Source organism: Falco cherrug, chromosome 2 (assembly GCF_023634085.1).
Source record: "Falco cherrug isolate bFalChe1 chromosome 2, bFalChe1.pri, whole genome shotgun sequence".
NCBI classification, from domain to species: domain Eukaryota; kingdom Metazoa; phylum Chordata; class Aves; order Falconiformes; family Falconidae; genus Falco; species Falco cherrug.
The window spans coordinates 70789945-70811845 of NC_073698.1; the positions used below are offsets into that span (position 1 = coordinate 70789945).

The following is a 21901-nucleotide window of genomic DNA, read 5'->3' on the forward strand; positions in this document are numbered from 1 at the left end:
TGACAGAAGAGCCTTTCTTGCATGTGGAACCGTCTTCAACAATGTGCAGTAAAATGCTGCGAGTGTACGGTTCATGCAAATTGAGTTACTGTGCATTGGATCTGCCTTGAGTGTTTTATCTGAATGACCTGAGGCAATTTTATGGCAGTAGATTTGCCGCTGTCAAAAAGTACAGAAGCTAGATAGTGGCCTAAAATTTTGGTGTGTGCTTTTTCTCTCTTTATCACTTAGCGTGGTAATGTTAGAGGAATAGCCGTTGGAGACAACCCGCTGCACTCTGCTACTGTGCAAGACAAACATCGGTAAAGCCAAGCAGCAAGAAGAGAAGGGTTCTTCATGACAAAATGACAGCAAGAGAACACAGTCCCCGCCACGGTGCAAAATCCCGCACCGTGCAACGGGCCTCCACCATCGATGTCACCTCTGACATGCTAGGTCTTTCTCTGGCAGGTACGTGCCTTCGTGTCAGCTGTTGCTCCTTTCGGAATATGCATTGTACTTTTTTTTTATTATTTTATTTTAAATGCTAGAAGATTTGATGTGTCTGGTTATCTGGAGGGTATGAGATAAAGGAATTATACTAAAGGATTAAAAAAATCTTAAACTTACCATTTTTAAAGTGGACAAAAAATTAAAATTGGAGAGGGAAGAAAAAAAGAAATTAAACTAGATTTTGTGCACTTGTGTTTATCAGTCAAAAATAAGCAATTGGGAAGAAAACAAAAGAATGTCAAGGTCTAGGAAGAGTCTTGGCAACCTCCTTGTTTGACATTGTATAAAATTTTGAAGAGAGTTCAGGGAGCTGAGAATTCTCTCCCGTATCTTTTATGATAAGTAAATTAGGGTTGTAACCCCCAGAGACTTTCTTTGATTAGTGAGAGAGACAGGTACTTTCAAACTTCTCCCTATTCACTGATCACAGAGGAGGTGTATTTTATATACCTCGTGATTTAATAATTTGGTATAGTGGCTCAGACACTTAAGTGGCTTTAATCCTGTTGTTTTGTACTGAGATTTGGCATTTTATATTCCCATATTCTGTATAATCCTGCATAGTTTTACATATTTTAACATTTTATAAAATTAGATTATCTCAGGTTTTCCAAATCATTTTTAGATACCAAAGATTAGCTAACAAATATTTTAAATAGCAGTCATGGCTCATTGAATTAAAAATACTTTTTTTTTTTTTTCTAGAAAATTTAATTTCTTTCTCTGTATGACTGCAGTTTTAGGAAAGGATTCACACAACAGAAATGTTTGGCTAATCTTTTGTTAATTTTTCTGGTTTACAGGAAACATTCAGGATCCAGATGAGCCGATTTTAGAGTTCAGTTTAGGTAGGCTTAGTGATTTTTATGCTAATTTTGATGATGCATGCTGTTGAGTATGTGAGCAGGATTTTAATTGTTAATTTTGAAGGGCCTTTCATATAGTAAGAATTGAAACTTTGCTTTGATTTTTATGGAGATGTGGTACAGTTTTCTGGCTGACTGTGCAGTATCTTTTGATAAGCAGCCAGCAGTTTGATTTTGTGATTTTAAAAGTCTGCAATTAAAACATCTGTTCTATAAAATTTTAAATGTTTGCTATGTGAATATTATTTTTTAATGCTTGTTTTGTTTATGTGAAGATACAGTGAATCTGTCTTCAGTCTCAGTATATCAGCAGTTCAGGCTTTCAAGCAATCTGGAAACACCATTTCAGGACAGGATCTTTCCTAAGAGTTACCAACTATTACACATACCTCTTTGCTGTTAAGTGACACTATGAGATGCAGAAGTGACCTGATTTCTGAGATGGTTAGATTTGGATGAGAAGCTTGTGCATTGGCTCACCTCACCTGAAGAATAAGTGAAAAATATTTTCTTAATGAAAATTCAGTCCACATTTTCAACTGCAGCATGGTTTTCTTGGCTTAATAGTGGACTAATGTTTGGAAGGTTATGCTCTTAACAGTGTGTTTGAAATTAAAAATCAAAAAATTTTCTCAGGTGTGTGTAATTGTATATGAATAATAATCTTTACAAGAACTCCTTAGAGCTGAAGAAGATAATTCAGGTATTTTCAGATAAATTAAAAATACCTAGAACTGCAAAACTGTTCAGTGTACATTTAAACATTTTGCTTGTCTAGGTAAATTTCAGAATTAACTTTCTGCATCTAGCTGAAGCAGAGTCAGACCACACTGTAGTTACCTGTATCGAGCTAGATAGAATTTGGCTCTGAAGTTTAATGTAATTGTGTAGAGTCACTCATGGAAATTTTTGGTAGCCTACTGTAGTCCCTATAGTTTCACCCATAGTCCCTTCCCAGCAGTTAAACTTACAGTAACATTTTAGAGGAAATAAATTGCTGTCCTTTTACAATTAGAAGCCAGTTTTCCTCGTAGCGCTGCTTGATCAGTGTTCAAGCACTTCTGTGGGTTCTCCATGGCAAAATGCTGTTTGGTAACAGGCTTAATGGAGCGTGACTTCAAATCAAATGCAGCCATGCTCCTGAGATTCCCAGAGGAAAACCTGTGCATGTATGCTGTTCTAATGGGCTGTGCCAGGGGAAAGGATAGGCAGGTGTTAGAAGAGAACGAGTTTAAATTATGGCTCTACAGCTTGGAGCCAGACTGATCTGGTTGCATGTTTACTCTTTCCATGCACAAAGGTGAGTGATGTGCCTTTATAATGTGGGGACAGAATTCATGTTAGGCCTTTCTTGGCTTTATTGCTCAGGGTATATAGTATGCTGTTATAAAAATGTCAGGTCTTACAGCATTATGAAAAAGGTCCTGAATCTAAATGTATTTATCTGTTGCATACCTCAAGCTTGCAGTGAGCTGCTAACTCCATCGCTAGATCGAAAACCAAATAGTTTTGTAGCAGTGAGTGTCACTACACCTCCTCAGGCGTTCTGGACGAAGCATGCACAGACAGAAATTATTGAGGTAAGTGGTCAGATACTCCTGGATCAGGTTTAAAATTGAAGCTAACACAGGAAGCATTTCTTCCTAACAAATACCACTTTACATTAATTTTTGCCTTTTTTTGTTTATGATTGCAGGGAACAAGTAATCCTATCTTTCTAAGCAGCATTGCCTTTTTCCAAGACTCTCTTATCAATCAAATGACACAAATCAAACTCTCTGTGTACGACGTCAAAGATAGATCTCAGGGAACAGTAAGTTTTCTTTATTCTGTCCCCTGCCCAGTCAGTGCAGAGCAAGGAAACAAGAGGCAAGGAGATAATACTATTAACTTTTGTGGAAGAAAGCAAAGGGATAGCAGCATTGATCCTAGAGGAAGCAAGGTGGGGAGGGGAGGGAGGGACAAATGCCATGAGGTGGACTTGGCAGAGTGGGGAGCTTTGCCACTTTTCTCAAATAAGGCTGTCTGCAGCAAGTTTGAAAACCATGGATTTAAGAGTCCTGTCACCTGTTCTTTTGTCTTGTGGACCTCTTTACTCAACTATATATTGAATGGGATCCAGCACCCCTAAATGAGGTCTCTAACCTATGCCAAGATGTTGAGCCTCTTGGGCCCATAATGAAACAGTCCTTTTGAACAGAGCTGCTAAATTCCAGAAATTGCCTTGCTCTGATACCTTAGTGATTTTGTTCGTGGGTAAGATTTGTACCCTTACTGAAAAAAGCTTTAAGTGCCTGCCCTGCTGTGTATCCACTTGGATCTGGGAGCAGTTCAGGCCATTTATTCTCACACTGTTACCCAGAATATTGTTTCAGGCCCCATGTGTCTGCTTTTCTGTGGCTTCCTCAGGGGCAGCAGAACTGTCCCTTTCTGTACAGAGCTTCATGGGGAGGCTCTGGGAAAAAAGGAATACCTTCAAAGGAGACAGGTTCTTCAGGAGGAACCAAGTTTGGGTCAGGGAGGGACTATGAAATGTTGACTTAGTCAGTCTGAGCCCCATTCCGTCATTGCTTTCAGTGTTCCTGGGTCTCCACTCAGATCCTATAGAAAGCAAAATGCTTAATGTCTTCCAGTAGAAGAAGGTTTTTTGATAAATTACCACATTTATTAAATTTTAAAGGGTTTTAATTAGAAAGGGTTTTAATTAGTTACGTGTGGGCATAAATATCTGTATTTTTGTTCTCAGACTTCTGTGAATAATTGTATTTTGGGCTTTATTGCTGTGGACAAAGCCTTTAAAGGTAAATTATAATTCTGATACTCATCTTCTTTCAGATGTATTTGTTGGGTTCTGGGATGTTCAGTGTAAAAGAACTTCTTCAGGAGAAGAATCACAGGTTGCACTTAACACTAAGGTTTGTAGTATTCTCCTCCCTTTAGGAATTAATTCTTAATTCTTCAAAGCATGCTTTAGATGTGATGAAAACTGTCTGTGAGATGTGATGAAAACCTTTTGTTTGTTTAATGTTTTAGTTCCAGGCCAGTATTAAGGAATTTTATATTGCATGATAATTAAAACATGTAGAACAAGACCTTTCCGATGTGGTGAATACTGTTAGACATTGGTTCTAGTTCTGCAAGTCAAGAAAGTATTGTCAAGACCAATGTCATTTTTGTGCATTTCATCCTATCACCTCAGTATATGTGTCTGTGAAGTGTGGCAAAATAGAGTATTTTTAACTGTGCTGATGTATAAAGAGCCTGTGATGGGGAGAATGAAACCCATTGAAACAGAGGATTATCTTAGCAGTTTGGAATACCTTGGCTTAGATAAATCTAGGTTCTATTTAATATTTCAACACCTACCTGCTGCTAAATTGTGTATATGTTGCTAAACAGTATATTTATCAATATAATGCACTAGGAAAAGGAGGAGTCATACTAAGCAACATAGATTGATATGATTTGCTACTTTAATTCTTATTGGAAACTTTCATGGAAGGAACGTGACTCAGGAGGGGATGAAAAATAGGGTGTGAGTCTAATACAGATCCTTAAGGTAATAGTTCTAGTCATTGGAATCAAACCACAGTCTTGAAAGCCAGTGTGGGACAAAGCAGAGTGTTGGAAAAGAATGAAGAAAGCAACGTGAGATTAAATAAAGAGAGCTCTTACGTGTAACTGAAGTAGTCTCTGTTGAAAGTAGGACAGACATCCTTGTCACGAGAAGGCAAGGGGAGGTCAGTTGGAGGGGGAAGCATAATCAGAGGAACTGAGGAAGATGGTGCTGGTAGTATCGGTATAATCAGCACTAGAAACAGTGGCTGATAAACTTGTGGAAATTTCTTAGCCCAGATACAACTAACAAAACACGGGCAAAGCTTTTCATGTTAAGAGAATAGATGGGTAAGGTTTTCAGCTTTTCCACAATGTGTTGTGAATAAAAAATTGACTTGATTTAGCAGGAGGGAGCAAATGAGGGAATTGAGTCAGAAAAGGCACCAAAATATGACATTGATGGTGGATAAAATATTCTGATTTCTTGTATGTGTGAAGATGAGGGTGTTTTGAGGGAGATGAAGAAAGAGGAGGAATGTGATGGCAGGAGTTTCGTGGTTTTGCGTTAGACATGGTTATTCTGTTAGGTTTATCCATTCATTCTTTCTATGTTGAAAGTAGACTTCATTAAACTCTTGTTTTGATATAAGCTATATTCTGATTATCAAAGAATCATGTGTGAATACATGCATTGATTGATTATAGGGCTTAACATAAGCCTTGACTGACTTCTCATTGTCATGTTATCCCTTGGATGTATAAGCTGAATGCTGAGCAATGTCTATAAACATGCTGCATGATTTGGATACTTTAAATCTTTTCTTGTAGTCATCCTGTGTGCTTATTTCTTTTGTCTCCCCAGTATTGTCTGTTCCAGAGACATTTTTTTTTGTCTTAGTTGTTCCAGCGTATTTTTACATGTAAACAACAATCTTAAAATACTGTTTAGAATCTATCTTAAAATAATAACATAAAAGTCTTTGTCAAAATTACTGTGTGTCATGGGTGAGACAGAATAAATGATAGCTGTGGTAGATCTGGATATTGGTATGTATTTTAAAACCAGCAAGATCAGAGCTTTTACCCCACCTGATTCTTCTGTCTCTGACTCACTCACTCACTCGCCCATCAGTCATGTGTTCATATGGTGTCAGCTTCCCTCCCCAGCAAGGAGACAGCTGCTAGGTCTGGGAAGGTGAGACAGAATGTTGTGTCAGTTACTGCTGTGTGGCTCCTTAGCTGTTAGTGGCCAGATCCCTGGGGATCTCTGGTATTTGTTTCCATGCAGCTCCCTGATCTCCAGGATCGTCCTCCACCTCAGGGACCTTTTTTCCATTAACAATCTTCACCTTCTTCCCTAGACCATTTCTTTTCAGGATCCTTCTTTTTAGCATGAGCTTTTCTTCCTGCAATGTCAGGCTCCCAGTTTTCCCAGACTGAATAGTCTTATCTGCAGAAACACAAGATGTGAATGGCCTCCTAACTGGTGGCCTTGGCCGACTTCTCTATTAAGGGGAAGATTTGGGATGTGCTACTTCAATTTAGTCCACATATTATCAAAATTTTCCAGTTGCAGCTAGCAAGTAGCAGTCTTCTGACTGAAGGTTAAAAAGTTTGGTTTCAGACATTCACAGGCACGGGCATATACATACACATGTGCAGATGCAGCCCATTATCTGCTTCCTGTTCACAATTTAAGCTGCTTTTGCCTGCAACAGACTAACTGTAAAATCTAAACTCTTTCTCCTTTTACGTAAGTATTGAAATACATGCATGGTTTTAGTTTGCCTTCATTAGGAGGTCTGTACATCATCCTTGCAGAATGAGGGAAGCTTTTTCCTGTTGGAATAACGCATTATAAAAATATGCAAAATGAAGTTGAAAAGCTTCTTATTTACAATGTTCATTAATTTTGAAGATTAATACCCTTTTATAAGTGTTCCCTTGTTGATAAACAGGTCCACCTCCAAAAAAATCTCAACGCAGAGTGTTTGTTGCAGGTCGGCTGAAAGTGACCGTGTAGGTAACATTACAGTTATTGGATGGCAAATGGAGGAGAAAACTGACCAAAGGCCCCCGGTGACAAGGTCACCCGATACAATTAATGGAAGGGTGAGTATGAGCATTGTATCAAATTCAGAAAAATGCAGATTCATTGCCAGCATTGATATAAGATTGGTTGATATCTGCTGTTAGCTTTCCTGTTTATCTTGCTATTTAGTAGTGCTTTACAATTTTAAAATACAGTAAAGAGCAGCCTAACGGTGATGAAGCAGCTTTGTATTTTGCAGAGCTCTAGGTGCTTACATTTGGCGTTAAAAGTCTTGGCAAAGATTTTAATTTAGAGTAAGTTTTCACTTCAGGTGCTCATGCCCTTCATCTGAATAGGCTTGCAGTGCCATATGTTGGTGCACTTGGTGCATCAATCACCAGTTCTACAAAGATGTGGTATTCCAGTTCGCATTGTGAATTGGAAGGTGGCATTAAGCAAAGCTGTAATGGGGATGCTCGGAGAATTTCCAGAATCTTCACAGGCAACTTAAAAGATTTTGATAAACTGAACAGGTTACTTGAATACTGCATTATTTTGTCTTGTTCTGATCCCCTAGTATTTGTCTGAGAGCAGATATTTATAGTACTTTCTCAGCCTAGGCATATGTTTATTTCTGTAAACCTTGTGTCCTTAATGTCCTGGTGATAATTACAGTCTGTGTATCACAGTCACAATGTGGATTAGTATCGCCTTGTATCCGGCCAGACCTGTAGCTGCCACATATCGGTGCAGTACCTTTAAGGACTCTGGAGCTGTGCTAGCATAAAGTAGTTGAAAGGCTGGATGAAAATTTTTATGGCATTTGGAACTGTGTGGTGGAAGTAAATAGGAATGCTTAGATTGAAGGGTTTAAGTGAATTTATTTTTTCAGCCTGCAATATTTTTTGTCCACAGTAAACATACTTGAAATATTTATTTTAACCATGGTTGTGTGAATATTCCTTTCAAGTCTGTGTAATGGGGTCGTCGCTGCATATTGCCCTAGCACTGAGGTTTTATTCTTTACTATTACTGTTCTTTGTTTTTGTTTAGACTGTGTTGCCAGTTGATGAAAGTTTAACAGAATCCTTAGGAATCAGATCCAAATATGCTTCATTACGGAAAGATGCACTACTGAAATCTGGTAAGCTGCTGTGGGCAGTAACATGTAAGCTTTAGGCATCAGAAAAAGCTAATCTCTTGCTGTCTGCCTCTGGCCCCAGGGCATTTAAACAGATGTTTCATTTGAATAGGAGCAGGCAGCTGATTGAGCAGCTCTTTGAGGGTCATACAGGAATAAATTATTTTATCATCTACACTACTTTGTATAGTAAAAACAGCAGAAGCAAACTTTTGTCACTTAAGTTGACTGTAGTATAAAATTCTGCATGCAGTTGGCTAGTCTGTTCCTAAGCAATCGTTGAGAGGAGGGGAAGGACGGAGGAAAGCAGCTGCTTTTTAAAAAAAGAAAAAATCTTGAAGAAAGGTTAGTTTTCCAGCAAACGATTGCTTGAGAGGAAGATGCACAGTACATAAAAAAACTCCAACTTATGTCAAAATTTGCATATGTGTTTCATTTCCTTACCAGTGTTTTGGGGGGCTTTTCCTGCAGACATGCAGAAGAATGGGCATTGCAGAATGACCATGTTTAGAAAAGCTTAGACTGATGCATGGGTAAACCAGATCTTTACAGCAGTATGTTACAGCTCATTAGTGAACCAAAGCCATTTACTTTAAAAAAGGAGAGACTGTACACTTTTAATTCAAACCCTGTGCTCAAATAGCATGATTTTAATTCTTTAGTATTTGGTGGTGCCATTTGCCGAATGTATCGCTTCCCAACCACTGATGGAAACCACTTGAGAATCTTGGAGCAGATGGCCGAGAGTGTCCTTTCGCTGCACATCCCTAGGCAATTTGTGAAGCTTCTTCTAGAAGAAGATGCAGCAAGGTGAGTTTGGGCCAGTTTACATGTGCAGTAATACAGCAGTGATATGGCTGTTACCGAGTTTCCAAGGAATACATGTGTGTTAATGCACAGAGGGCGCTGAAGAAAAAATAGTAAAAGCAGCAATTTGCTGACTGTACAGTTACAGCGAACACAATCTCGTGTCAGAGTATAGAATTTGGACTTGAGTATATGGTAAAGTGAACATACAGAGGTGTTGATGGGAGAGAACTGTTGGCATAGTGAACACTTGGGATAATACTGCAGTTAGTTGCACTTACGGGTTATCTGTTCCTCTCGTGAAAGTGTTGATAAGGCCACAAAATATATTATTCCATAGTCATGTGACTGTATTAAGACCACCACATTGGAATACATGATCTCTTTTTTTATATAATAATGCATATACTTCAATACATTCTGGTTTTGAAACATAGTTTATATTAATATAAAGAGAAAAGTGAAGTTGAATTAAAAATAAAACATATCTCAGTGTTTCATAGGTGGGGAGAAGTCTGGATAGATGAGACAGTGTAAACGAAAGAGTAACAACTCCAGCTGCTAAGAATTTTGAGAAGGGAACAGAGACAACACAGACACCAGCTAAGTGGAATGAGTAATTAGAGTAGCAGACAAAGAAGAAAAAACCTGATCCCTTTGAAAAAGTCATTTGACTTCTGTGCTATATAAGCAAAGCAAAGATAGATAACAAGATGATAGATTGACTCAGTGAATTAAGAGATGGCGTTGAGAGTCAGAAGAGTAGTTTTGAATGGAAAACAAACAGAATAAAACCAACTAAAATGAGACACTGTAGGACAGTAATGACTTTTTCTCATTTTAGGAGGTGGGAGGGAGAAGGAAATCTGTTAAACATTTTATAGGTTTATTCTGAATTTGCTTCTTCTTGAAGCAATTAACTCTCTTCCAGGCAATGTATTCAGTTATGAGTTTTACTTCCCTACATTTGTAGGCTGTGATTTGCAAACATAATAGTTTATGTATTCTTTATAAAAGCCAAGATTAGGATGGTAAAAGAATTTTTAGCTGCATTTTTGAGAACTGGTTTTTTAGTTTGGCTGTATTTGAATCCCCTCCTAGAGACCTAACTGAGCCTGACCTTAATTAAAAATAAAACTAGTGCTCTCATTACCCTATATTAATACAATTAAATTCCTTTGCGATATTGTGAAATAGTGTTAATCCATATGAGCAGGCAGAAGTAGTCTACGGTTTTTGAGGTATAGTCATATTTTGCAAAAATGATAAATTCTTGCAGAAAGATAGTGGTGACTGTTTATTATGTATGAAAAAACTAATGTATGACATGACTGGGTTTCCAAAGTTCACATTGGTTTATTTTATATTTTTTTCTGCTGTTGAATTGTGGGGTTTTTTAGTGACATGCACTTAGTAGGAGTAGTCAGATCCTAGATTCTAAAGAGTGAATGCTGTTATCTTGCCTAGCTGTCCTGCTGCAACCTTGATGGAGGGGGCTTGGGATATGCCGTTTTGCATTTAGACCTCATTTATTCACTGTTTATTTTATATCTTTTTTTCTCTACAGCTTTCCTCACATACATTTAAAAGCACCTATTTATTATGAGGTACAGCCATCCTAATTTAAAGAGGTGGCAAGCTTACCCATAAAATGCCATCTGTGATGGATGTAGTTTAAGGACTTGGAGATAATAAGAGGAGAATTTAGGGTGAATGGGGAAAAAAAGATGTGGCTTTCTCTAAGACTGTGGACAGTGCACGGCTAACATCTTAAGAAACTTCAATGTGACTGTTCAGAGGCTCTTGCTAAAATCATGCAGAGATCAATTGCTACATACTGTATACAGTTAGGGGCTAATAACAGCCCAGGTGATTACTAGTACAACTTTGTATGCTCTGAATTGTGTGGCTCAAAGGTAATACAACTTCTGTGTAGTTAGTGAGAAAGAATCCCTTCTTTCTGTTCAGCTGAGGTGTCCCTCAATGACATCCACAGTCACAGTTTGTATTCATAGGATCTCTCAGATTTGCCAAGTGCTCTCTTCTCTGTCCTCTGGGCTGCAGCCCAGAGGAATGCCAGACAGCTACAGAAGCACAGCTGCTTCTGTCTTTACATCCTGGTGACTTTTAAAATGTCCTTGGATAATCACAGATGCTGGCTCTTACATAAAGCACTTCTGGGCCAGAGCTCTTTGAAAGGAAACATATAACTGAAGGGATATTTTGACTACCTAGTTATTTATGGCATGTGCATCCCCTGCTGTCTTAGCCTATGGGACAAAAAAGTGTTTAAGTATTAAGCTGTGAATTTACTTCAGGAAGACCTGGGCTCAGATGCATGGCTAGTTTTGAGCAGGGAGTTTGACAAGGTAGTTGTAATAGCATCTTATACAGAAGCAGTTTTACAAGATGGAACCAAAAGTGTCTTTTTCCAAGTCACTGATAAATACAGTTTACACTGTTACCTATCGGCAAGTCAATCTGATGTTTTTTCTGGGAAATTTGCTTCCTTTTGATAACATCCTAAATACTGTGGAGTGAGAATTGTTCTGTGAAATGCTTAAATGATATGCAGACAATTGATTAAAACTAAGGATGAGGGATATTGAGAGAACTGCAAAAAGAACTGCCGGATCCTTTTGGCAGATGATTGTGCTACTTTTTCTGGAGTAATATGCTGCTAACTTGGATCTGCTGTTGACTCGTTTATTTTATCTTTCTTCCTTTCTTCCAAATAATACCTTAACCCAAGAAAACAGTAATGCAAGCATGACATGGAATACGCTGAATACTTTCTCAGTAGTGCTGTAGGGAAGCAGTATGTAACACAGGATTGCCATGTGTGACTGAACACCTGGCAGTCATGGTGCAATGGGAAAGCCAGGGGTTTTCCTGTTCTTATCTACGGGTATCCAGTCATCCTTTAGTATACCTACAGTGGAACTTGGGTGCCTAAAATCCTGAATCTTAGATGAAGGTTTTGTTGGCTCATATTTTGTCTCTCCAAACCCTTAATAATGCTTACACTTCTTAGGCCTTCCCTGCCTGGCCTTGAAGACTGTTGTGTAGATACCTGGCTAGCGCAGATACTCCTTGTACCTGATGTCTGATAGGTGCTACTGTCCCACCTGACTTCTGTCACAGTTCTGTTTTGAGAGCCACTGAAGTTCAGTGGAGTGGACTAAAAAGGTCCTCATTGTCCCAAGTCACCTGATGTTATGACAGTACCCGTCATTTGCAAAACATCATATAGTTTGACAGCTCCTGGAGAAAGGTGGGAAGCTTTGGTTTTGACCAACACCTGAGGCTCCTGGGGGGAACACAGTGTATTCTGCCTGTGGTGAACCTGTGTACCTTGGAGCAGAGCTCAACAGCTGTGCTTTGGGACATATGTTTGGAAGGATTCCATCTGGTGAGCAGGTTAGACCAGAGTGAGTTGAGAATGTGTCAGCTGAGGATGGTGCTGTGTTGGTACAATGTGAAACTTACTCTTGGTCAAGTGAACAATGGAGCTAAATACCTCTTTTTTCCTTTTTTTTCTTTCTTTTTTTCTTCTTCTTCCCCTAGGGTATGTGAACTAGAAGAACTGGGAGAATTGTCTCCTTGTTGGGAAAGCCTTCGTCGACAAATAGTTACACAATACCAAACAATTATTTTAACTTATCAGGAAAACCTAACTGACCTGCACCAGTATAAAGGTGATTTCTTTTTCATAATAACATGGTAATTCTCAACCATGATTATTAATGCTTCTCTGAAATTGGGAACCCAGAATTTTTTAGTTTGATGAGTAAAAAATACTGTTGTTAGATTTCTTTATTGTGAGCTTGCTAATGATCTGGCAATATTTGCTTCATTCATGCTCTTATTTTACCCTGACAGTAGAGAACAATTACAAACAGTAACAGAAAGATATATCTTCTTCTTTTCTCTGCTTTACTTTCAGCACATAGCAAATGATGAATGAAGTCACTTGAATGTTTTAGCATAAGCAGAAGCAGAGGGTTTTTATGCTTGCTTTTCTCCTGCATTTCTCAGGTCCTTCATTTAAAGCCAGTAGCTTGAAAGCTGATAAAAAATTGGAATTTGTTCCTACGAATTTACATATACAGAGAATGAGAGTCCAGGATGATGGAGGATCAGGTATTTGTTTCTTTCTCTCTTTCTTCACCTTATTTTGTTACCTTTGCCTCCATTTTTTGATTTCCATCCTCAACCATATAGCCAAGTTTTTACAAACTACTGCTCTGTAGTACTAGTGCTACTTAGCATTTTTGTAGCACCTTCTATCCTCAGATTCTAAATCTGTTTACAAAAGAAGAGGTGTAAGTGTAATTATTGCTAGTCTGCAGGTGGCAAAACTAAGTTCTGGACTTCATCGTACCCTAGGTGACACAAGTCAGCCCTTGTATTAGGAAATACATTGGATTAAGCTGCTATATCCCTTTCAGTCATTTTGAATTGTAGCAGAATAGCAAAGGTTCTGACCATTGTTTGTTGCTAAGTTTGTGTGCTTTTTCTCTGGAACCATCGTGTGTGGTTATGCAAAATCACAACAGTTTGTTCACATCAGGCTTGTTTCTTCATAAATAACCTAGGTTTTCCCTTCTTTTAATAGTAATTCCCACTAACCATGGACGCACACTCATCCCATGTATCCATGTGAGGGATTCCTGTAATGACAGGTTTTACATAAAGACCAATGTTCAAGGCTTCTTTTTCACTGTCAGTCTTCCAGATTAAGAAACAGAGAACATGCATTCACGTATGGATCTTTCACCACAAAAGTATTTGATGGAGTTCCCAGACCTCTAAACAAATTCTTTTCTATGACCTTCAAAACACTGGCACAGAGTTTTACAAAAATTACTTTGAGTTGTTTTTGAATTTTCACGATTGTTTGTCCACATTAAAGATGACAGGCTTTCATTTGTAAGTCCTTTTTGTCCATCCCAGATCAAAACTACGACATAGTCACCATAGGAGCACCAGCAGCTCATTGTCAAGGCTTTAAATCGGGTGGCTTGCGGAAAAAGCTGCATAAATTTGAAGAGGCAAAGAAACAGTAAGTAGAAATGTTGTGTCAGCTGTTATTGTGCCTTTTCCTCCTGGTCTATGCTCGATGATTTGGACAATCCCTCCATTCTATGTTTTTGTTGCACTTCATTCAGTAGTTCTACTATACAATGTGAAGACTATTCCATGCTTTTTTCCAAAGAAGGAAAGGGAAAAAAAAGTTTCTCCTGTATATTACCATATCTCATGTGTTTACTGATGGGTCCTTTCTAATAGTCTTTTCAGTGAAATCTTTTGTTTTCCTGAATACTTGTTCATTCATTTAGTTTAGGTATTTTGGGTGTTGAGTTTATGTTCTGCCTAACTGTGGATTAGAAAATTCGTCTGTAGAACCTTCTCAGCTGCACTGCGTCATGCTTTCAACCCATTATTTTTGGGAGACTTTCACCTCTCTCATAGCTTTGGGGTCCTATTGCTGAACTCTCTTAAGTACACAACAGCTGTGCTTGATAGGCAAATTCCTTGTTGACAAATTTGGTTTAGTTCTGGGACTGTTGCTGGAGGCTCTTCTGCACTACCTACAGGTTTATGCACAGATCAGGCTTCTGAATCCGGCCTCACTCTGCTGTGCAGGCAGGCTGCTTGACCTCCACAGTCCTGTCAAGGACCGTCTAGTGACCTCTCTGGAAGTGCAACCGTGTGTACTAGAGGAAGGGGCAGAAATTGGGAAGGTCACATATGCTAAAAGGAGAGACCTGCATGGTACTGACTCCAGCTTCCAAGGAAGAGATGATGTTGTCTGGGTTTGCGTTACTTCTGCTGCAGTATGGAGAATTTAAGGACAATGAGAGCAGCAGGACAAGGAGTCATTGTAGCCAGGGAAAAGGAGAGACCTCAATAATGCCCTTCCAAAGAAAGGTTTTGTAGGATTTGTAGCTGATGGGAGGAGGGAGTGACGCGGGAGCAATGCTCTGCCAACTGCAGAATTAATTTTGTCAGTGGACAAGTGAATACCAGCATCAACATCAGATGTGTACTGATGAAAAGATTGGTACAAAAGTATGCCTAGTGTAATTATTCCTGACTTACAGACTGCACAAGAATGGGACTAGAGGAAACTGTAAACCTGGAAACACTGGTATGCTAGGCTTGCCCTTCCTGTTCTTTTAATACCAGTGTTGCTTTCTGAGATAATCTCCTTCTATCAGCTTAGCTACTGAAGTGGGCCTTACTCCTGAAATATCTTAAGTTCCTGTGTCATCTTTTCCCAGCTCCCCCCACCTGCCAATAATTAAGCTGACGAGAAAGCTTAATCTCTGTCCAGTACTTTTCCTCAAAGCTTTACAGAACTGTTCCTTCTGGGTCCATAAAAACTGCAGGTTCAACATTTGGAAGAATAACTTTCCTTTAAGTGTTTCTATGTTATCATAAAAACCAGTATAGTAGAACTGAGATCCATCGCCTCAGTTTCAGTGTTACAGAGTATCATTCAGTTCTTCCTCCTTTCATTGGTAAAACTGTGCTTGGTGCATCCACCTTTCCCCAGAACAACACATGGGCATCTGGCAATCTGTGGGTTTTTGCTTACAAGTTTAATCATTATGTACCTGCTTTGTTGAAAAAATGACTCAGATCAGTTATTTCCCCAAACATCCTTTGTTTTCTTTTCTGCTTTTGGTATTTGCTAACAATCTGCTAATTTTATTTTGGTTTTTTTGTTTTTTTAGCAGTTATGAGGAGTGTTGGTGAGTTTTCTGTTTCTGATAGCTCTGTAGAGAGGGTTTCTGTTCTTTGGGTTGTTTTATTTTCCTCCTTTTCTTTGGCAAAGATCTGGTGTGTTTTAAAGTGTGCAGGGCTTTTTAATGTCATGCGTCGTGGCATCCCTAATTGTGCCCTAAGTAATTGTAGCTGCTTTGTAGAACATGATGTGTGAATGAATGTTATTTCATCTGCAATGTTTGTTTGTAATGAACAGCTAGTTGCCTGGAGCTCTCAGATCATAAGTTAGAAAGCTGAAGTTCATAACACAAGAATTTTACATCTTTTTCTCTGTTATTTTGAGAGAAAACTGTCTGGAGAAAGAAACTTTCTGCCAGAGATGGAAGATAATTAAGATAACGATGTATTTTTAAATCTTTATGGTGATAGATTAGGCATGGTTTATATTTTTGTAACCCATGTCTTCATTTAAAATTTTTCAGTTAACTTTTGTTTATTTTTCTCCATGTTGTGGTGTTCAGTGCTATGAAAAGGGAACATTACTTAATGGTTCAGCAGTGCGGAAGTTCTGCTCTGAATTACTCATATTAAAGGTTGAACCTTAATTCACTGAGAGTTTAAGGCTGTGTTATGGTTTGCTGATATAGTACAATGAGAGCTGTTCATTTGAAAAAGCAATTGCAGGTTGGAAAGTAAATATATGTGAACTTTACACCATAAATTTTCCCCCTGATCATCCCAGCAAATGTTTGTGATTAAAAATGTAATAATTCTAAATCAGATCTCAATATGCTGCATGGCCTTTCCTGCCAAATATGTCTTTATGCATGTTAACCACACTGTCGTGGAAAGAAATTGCTCAGAGGAATTGTCACTAACATCACCAGTCAATAGAGAGCACAAATCATGTACAGGGAAAGTCCTAAAAGCTGAGATTAATTTGCTATATGGTGTAGCAGTAGTGGGGGGTGGTTGTTCTCTGCTCCACATGGGTGGGTGACCAGAGGGACACAGATAAGGAAACTCTTTCAAGAATCACTTCTACATTATATCCTTTGAAAACAAGTCCCCCATCTTCTCTTGTAAGGGAGCTCAGACAGACACTGGGACTTGCCTTAATATTGGTTAAGAGACAAGAATCGTTATTTGTGGCAATGATTTTAAAGCATGCCCCACTCAACCCTCCTGTCTTACCTCACAGATACGCTGCAGAAATTAACAGCATTGCTCTAGGGGTAGCAGAGGAATTCACACTCCTTGGATGTTGTGATCTGAGGTAACTGACTGGAAAAGAAACTCCTCTCTGTGTAGTCTCTCAGCGTAGCTGTTCCCATTGAACAGTGCTGAGATTGGTGTAAACAGTAGATATTTCTGTGCTGTTCCTATGCTGAAGCCATTCATGACTGGGAAAAAAAAATAAGATGATACAGAATTGGTGTCACCTCATGCTTGATGCCACATTATGAATGGACATCACACTTGTCACAGCTGGAGCTGATGTAAAGGCCTGGCCTTTGCATAGCTTTACTACTGGGAGGAAGTAAACAGCAAATTGCCTGGCAAACGAGGTAGTAGTGGATTGGTTCCAAATAGTTAACTAAGAGCACAACTTCAGCTTAAAGTAATTTTCTAAGCTAAAAGGCAGCTTTTATGAACAGCTTCTCAGATAGGATTAAGTCCCCCTTCAGAAGTGCTGTTCTCTCCCCAGCAGTTACAGAGGGAGTCCAGGCGTCTGTCTTGGACTGGAGAAGCAACTGCTGTAAACATCTAAGCTTAGAGGACATAAACTGTTCTACTCCACTGCCAAGTAAGCAGTCTTAAAGGAGCTGCAGTATCACAATATAAAGATGTTTCATTGGTATAGTTTATTTCACTTACTGCTTGGAAAAGGCCAAATTTGGTATTGCTTTATATTGTTACAGCTGAGTTTATAGTAGGGACAGTTGTATCCTGTCCCTAGTTCAGTCTAGTAAGCATGTGCTAACAAAAGCTACACCAAGGACAGAGTCCATGGATTAGCTTGGAGATACACTTTGGGTTTTATATATCATAAGATTGTTTTTGCTGGTGTAACTTGACTCAGGCCCACAATAGAGGAAAGGATGTGTGAGCAGGAGGATTCTTTGTTAATACCACAGTGTTTGCATTATGGATCTGAGTGGCATTTCTGTATTAGGAGTGCAAATTTTCTTTTCGTGGAGCTAGTAGCTATGTGGTAAAACAGGGTTGTAAACCTGACCTCAGTGAAGTGTCTGTGTTGTAAGGAGAGGGAGAGTGGGGTAGGCTGTCTCTGAAAACAGTGGTTCTGTATTGGATGGTAAAATCACCCACGTTCTCCTCAGCAAAAGTGTCCCTCTGGTATACAAGCTCTGCCCACAGCTCTTTGGCATAAGGGCAAATCTGCAATCGAATGCTTTCAGCTAAAGGCAGAGAAGGCTCTAGGATCATGTTCCTGCTGTGCAATTGCCCACTGGCCTTTCAGTGTTGACTGCTAGCTTAGGTAAAATCTTGTTGTGTGCCGTTAATTCCCCAGCATGCCACTGTTACGTGTGTACCTCTAGATCAGTTTGCCCCCTAAAACCAGTCTTTCTTTTTCAGCACTTCCACAAGTTCCCAGTCTATAATATACATCCCACAGGACATTGTTAGAGCAAAGGAAATTATTGCACAAATCAACACCCTGAAAACGCAAGTCAGTTACTATGCAGAAAGGCTCTCAAGAGCTGCCAAGGATAGATCAGCTAATGGCCTGGAAAGAACACTTGCCATCCTAGCAGACAAGGTAAGAGAGTAATACGTTTCCACACAGAAGTACAGTGTGAGATTTTTTTCTCTGTCTCCATCTTCAGCAGGTTTTTTTGAAACATTTATTTTACCTTGTTCAGTAGTGTATTGTAACATGTACAGTCTTAAAGAAAAAGCAAAATCAGACTGGCCTTTAAAATTTGCTGCTTTTTATTTAGGTTGTCTCCTACTTCTCACACTCTTCCCTTCACCTGCTCTTGAGCGCAGTAGAGAGCAATGTCCTCTGGTTCCCTCTATTCATTCATCATATTCCAGAAATATGCATTCTCCACTTTCTTTTACAACTTTTTCTCCATAACCACCTGTGGTTTTTTTAATGTTCTTCTGAGTCATCTGTCAAGCAGCAGCCACTAGGCAAAAGTTAATGAAACAGTAATGTATTTTTCTGCTGGTGAAGTAAGGAATAATAGTGACACAGCCTTTGCTTGAATTATAGTGATATGAATCAGTTATTTCTCTATGGGTGATAACAGGAATGAGACTGCACCCACAGCTGAACGCAGTCTTATTTACAGGGACAAAGAAACAAATACAGTTTTACTGACCTTTTCTGTCCCTGAAGCAGATCTGAAGGTTGTAAATGGCAGTAATGGCCAACCAGCTTGCCATACATTGTCCCAGTGAAGATAGGCATACAACTTTGTAGAGTGCAAAAAATAATGTGACCCCATATAAATGTCTTGTTTATTTTAATATTCATTGTAAATGAGTAGAGTATATATAACTGATCTGTGGGATTTTCTACAGCTGGATGATGCATATATATAACATAGTAAGGGCTTGTTTGTTATTTTCTTCTTTTTAATAGACACACAGGCCAGATACTTTTCATATTCACATAACTTACAGAAATCATTTAGTACAACATCACTAAATAAGACAGGGAACAAGTTGCTTTGATTAGTGTGTTGTATCTTCAGCCCTCCTCTTAAGTCTTGTTATGATTTCAGAGGATGGTGGACGTTAAGCATGGTTTCTGGTGTGGCAGCTGTTGTGTGAAGTATAAAAATATCTTCACATTGTTCTAAGCTTTTGTTCAGTGGGAGAGTGAAGTGCAAATAAAGGTAAAATGCAGAATTATTAGTGAAAATTTCAACAATTGCAAGGCTAACATAGTAGTACAGACTTCCGAAATGAACCATTTGTGCTTTGGTATCCTGTGTTGCTTTGTAAGGCCATTCATAACATTATTTTAAAAGGCACCTTAGAGACTCCTAAGCAATGGTTAGTTTCTTTTACAGAATACGACTACTTCTTTTTTCTTTCTGCAAAAGAATATAGTATAAATTGTGCACAGAATAATAAAAAGCTGTTAAAACATGGGGGGGTTATTGCTTTTTAGACCCGGCAACTTGTCACAGTCTGTGACTGCAAGCTGTTGGCAAATTCAATACATGGACTGAATGCTGCAAGGCCAGACTACATAGCTTCAAAAGCATCTCCAACCTCTGGAGAAGGGGAGCAAGTGATGCTGAGGAATGATCAAGATACACTTGTGGCCAGATGGACAGGAAGAAATAGCCGATCTTCTCTGCAGGTGGATTGGCATGAAGAGGAATGGGTATGTTTGCATAATGGAGTGATGAATATTTTCTTCTTTGTAGTTTTTGTTTGCTGCGTTCTTTTGTTTATCAGTTCTGTTTATAAGCTCAGGATATGCATAGGATGAGTATTTTGGAGTTATTGGTCAACTACCAAAGATGTTTCCTCTGTTCTATGCTCGGTTGCTCCTTGGCACAGGGATACAAACAGGCCTCAATAAATATTTTGGGGTCTCCTAAACAGCGGAAATCATGACAGTAGGTGCATGACTTTTCTGAAGTTGGTTCGAAGGGAAAGTAAATGGCTTTTAAAGTAAAAAAACTGACCGCACTGCAAAGAGCTTTTAGACTTCTCAAAATAAAGCATATTTTGTGTGTGTTAGCTATACAATTCAGCCTTTCTGGTTTTTATTCTCATCTAAATCTTTAGAACTTGCAGTCCATCTCTGTTTTGTTTATGAACAGCATTTTAAAACTGTTTACACAAAGTATTTAAATGATTTTCCTTACCACACTGCCAGCTGAAATGAGAACTGGTCTGTGTAAATTCTGTCATTGTGTAATATAAACAGAAGTTAATTAAATCTCAAAATTAGTTGACATTAATTAAAATAATTATTAATATTGTGAAATACCAATTTTGCAATGAGATCCGATTCATCTTGGAAGTGAGTCCTTGCTAATTTTGATTGTTTTGGCGTACTTTGACTTACAGTCAAGACTCACAGTAATGAGATCTGAATAAAGCCAATTCAGTTATTTAGATAGTAACACAATGCAGTGATTTTATCTGTAATTCACTGAGTTATATAGGAAAAAATACATGTGATTGTATGCAATTATTATGTCTAACATGAGTTTCAAGAAAAAACAATAGTGCCAACTGGAAATTGGAATAGTATTGCAGGAAGGGGCACTTAAAATTGTTCAGCAAATTTGCTTGGAATATAGTTTTGCAATTTACCATGCAAGTCGTGCTGCTACATATTGTTGATATGCTGGGATACATTGTTTATATATCCAGAATTTGTGTGTGCACCAATAGAACCACATAGCCTAAAGGAAACTTTACAGAGGAATTGTGACTAGAAACACAGGAGGAAGCATATTGCCAAGGGATTTGTTACCCAGTGTCGCTTTTTAAATTGAGAAATAAATGTTTTCTTTTAAGGAGAAAGTTTGGTTGAATGTTGACAAAAGTCTGGAGTGTATTATACAGAGAGTGGACAAACTTCTCCAGAAGGAGCGTTTGCAAAGTGACAGCTGTGAAGATGTTTTCCAGTGTGACATCAGCTGTACTAGTAAGAAAGGTAATCGGGACACTCGTGCCTACTGGATAAATCCAGAAGATTTAAATGAGACCTCACCATCCTCACCACCATCTTCATCATCCTCACCACCACCTTCATCCACACCATCCTGTGCATGCCATTCTCTCAGAAAGACAAGTGCGTATGCCAGACACTGCTTCTCATTGCTGCTCCCTTCCTGTGTGCTGGCATCATTCCTAAGCCTCCGTTACATCCTTCCATGTGTTTTTAGTTCAGTGGTGGTGTTAAACACTGATTGTCAGGCAGAAAGGGCTGGTGGCATGCTGGGAGCTGCTAAGCTCATTACTTATTTTGAAATCCTGATCCCACTGAAATCATTGCCAAATCCATTGATAACAGTGGCATTTAGTTTTGACGCTGGGTGTTTTAAGCTGGTAAAACAGGTGTTTGGGTTAGCATATGTCAGACACCACCTCTGGTAGCTTTTCTGTTGGCTTCAGCTTCTTTGCAGCAATCAAAGCTTATTACAGTGAGCCTGTATAAAAGAGAAATAAAACATGAGAGAAGTACAGGCACTACTGCAACACTAATGGTCCCAGCTGGGCTGCCAAAGCATAGGAGAGCAGACAGGCAGTCCCATTAGATTGACCTGA

The 21901-nt window shown here is 38.8% G+C and overlaps 1 protein-coding gene across 14 annotated transcripts in view; it reads left to right on the forward strand.

Moving 5' to 3' along the window:
• The window catches only part of INPP4A (inositol polyphosphate-4-phosphatase type I A), a 131096-nt gene that overhangs the window by 78618 nt on the left and 30577 nt on the right, over window positions 1-21901 (forward strand). For 6 of the 14 annotated variants that reach the window (XM_055703341.1, XM_027813364.2, XM_055703342.1 and 3 more), the window contains 15 exons: window positions 232-450; window positions 1296-1340; window positions 2820-2938; window positions 3055-3171; window positions 4194-4273; window positions 6875-7028; window positions 8002-8092; window positions 8752-8899; window positions 12464-12594; window positions 12935-13039; window positions 13853-13961; window positions 15640-15657; window positions 18230-18413; window positions 19779-19997; window positions 21149-21425. In XM_055703341.1, coding sequence (XP_055559316.1) covers window positions 345-450; window positions 1296-1340; window positions 2820-2938; window positions 3055-3171; window positions 4194-4273; window positions 6875-7028; window positions 8002-8092; window positions 8752-8899; window positions 12464-12594; window positions 12935-13039; window positions 13853-13961; window positions 15640-15657; window positions 18230-18413; window positions 19779-19997; window positions 21149-21425 — 1903 coding nt within the window. In that variant the 5' untranslated portion in view covers window positions 232-344. The remainder of the gene's footprint in view (window positions 1-231; window positions 451-1295; window positions 1341-2819; window positions 2939-3054; window positions 3172-4193; window positions 4274-6874; window positions 7029-8001; window positions 8093-8751; window positions 8900-12463; window positions 12595-12934; window positions 13040-13852; window positions 13962-15639; window positions 15658-18229; window positions 18414-19778; window positions 19998-21148; window positions 21426-21901) is intronic. The other 8 variants (XM_055703348.1, XM_055703347.1, XM_055703350.1 and 5 more) reach the window with 6 other exon arrangements.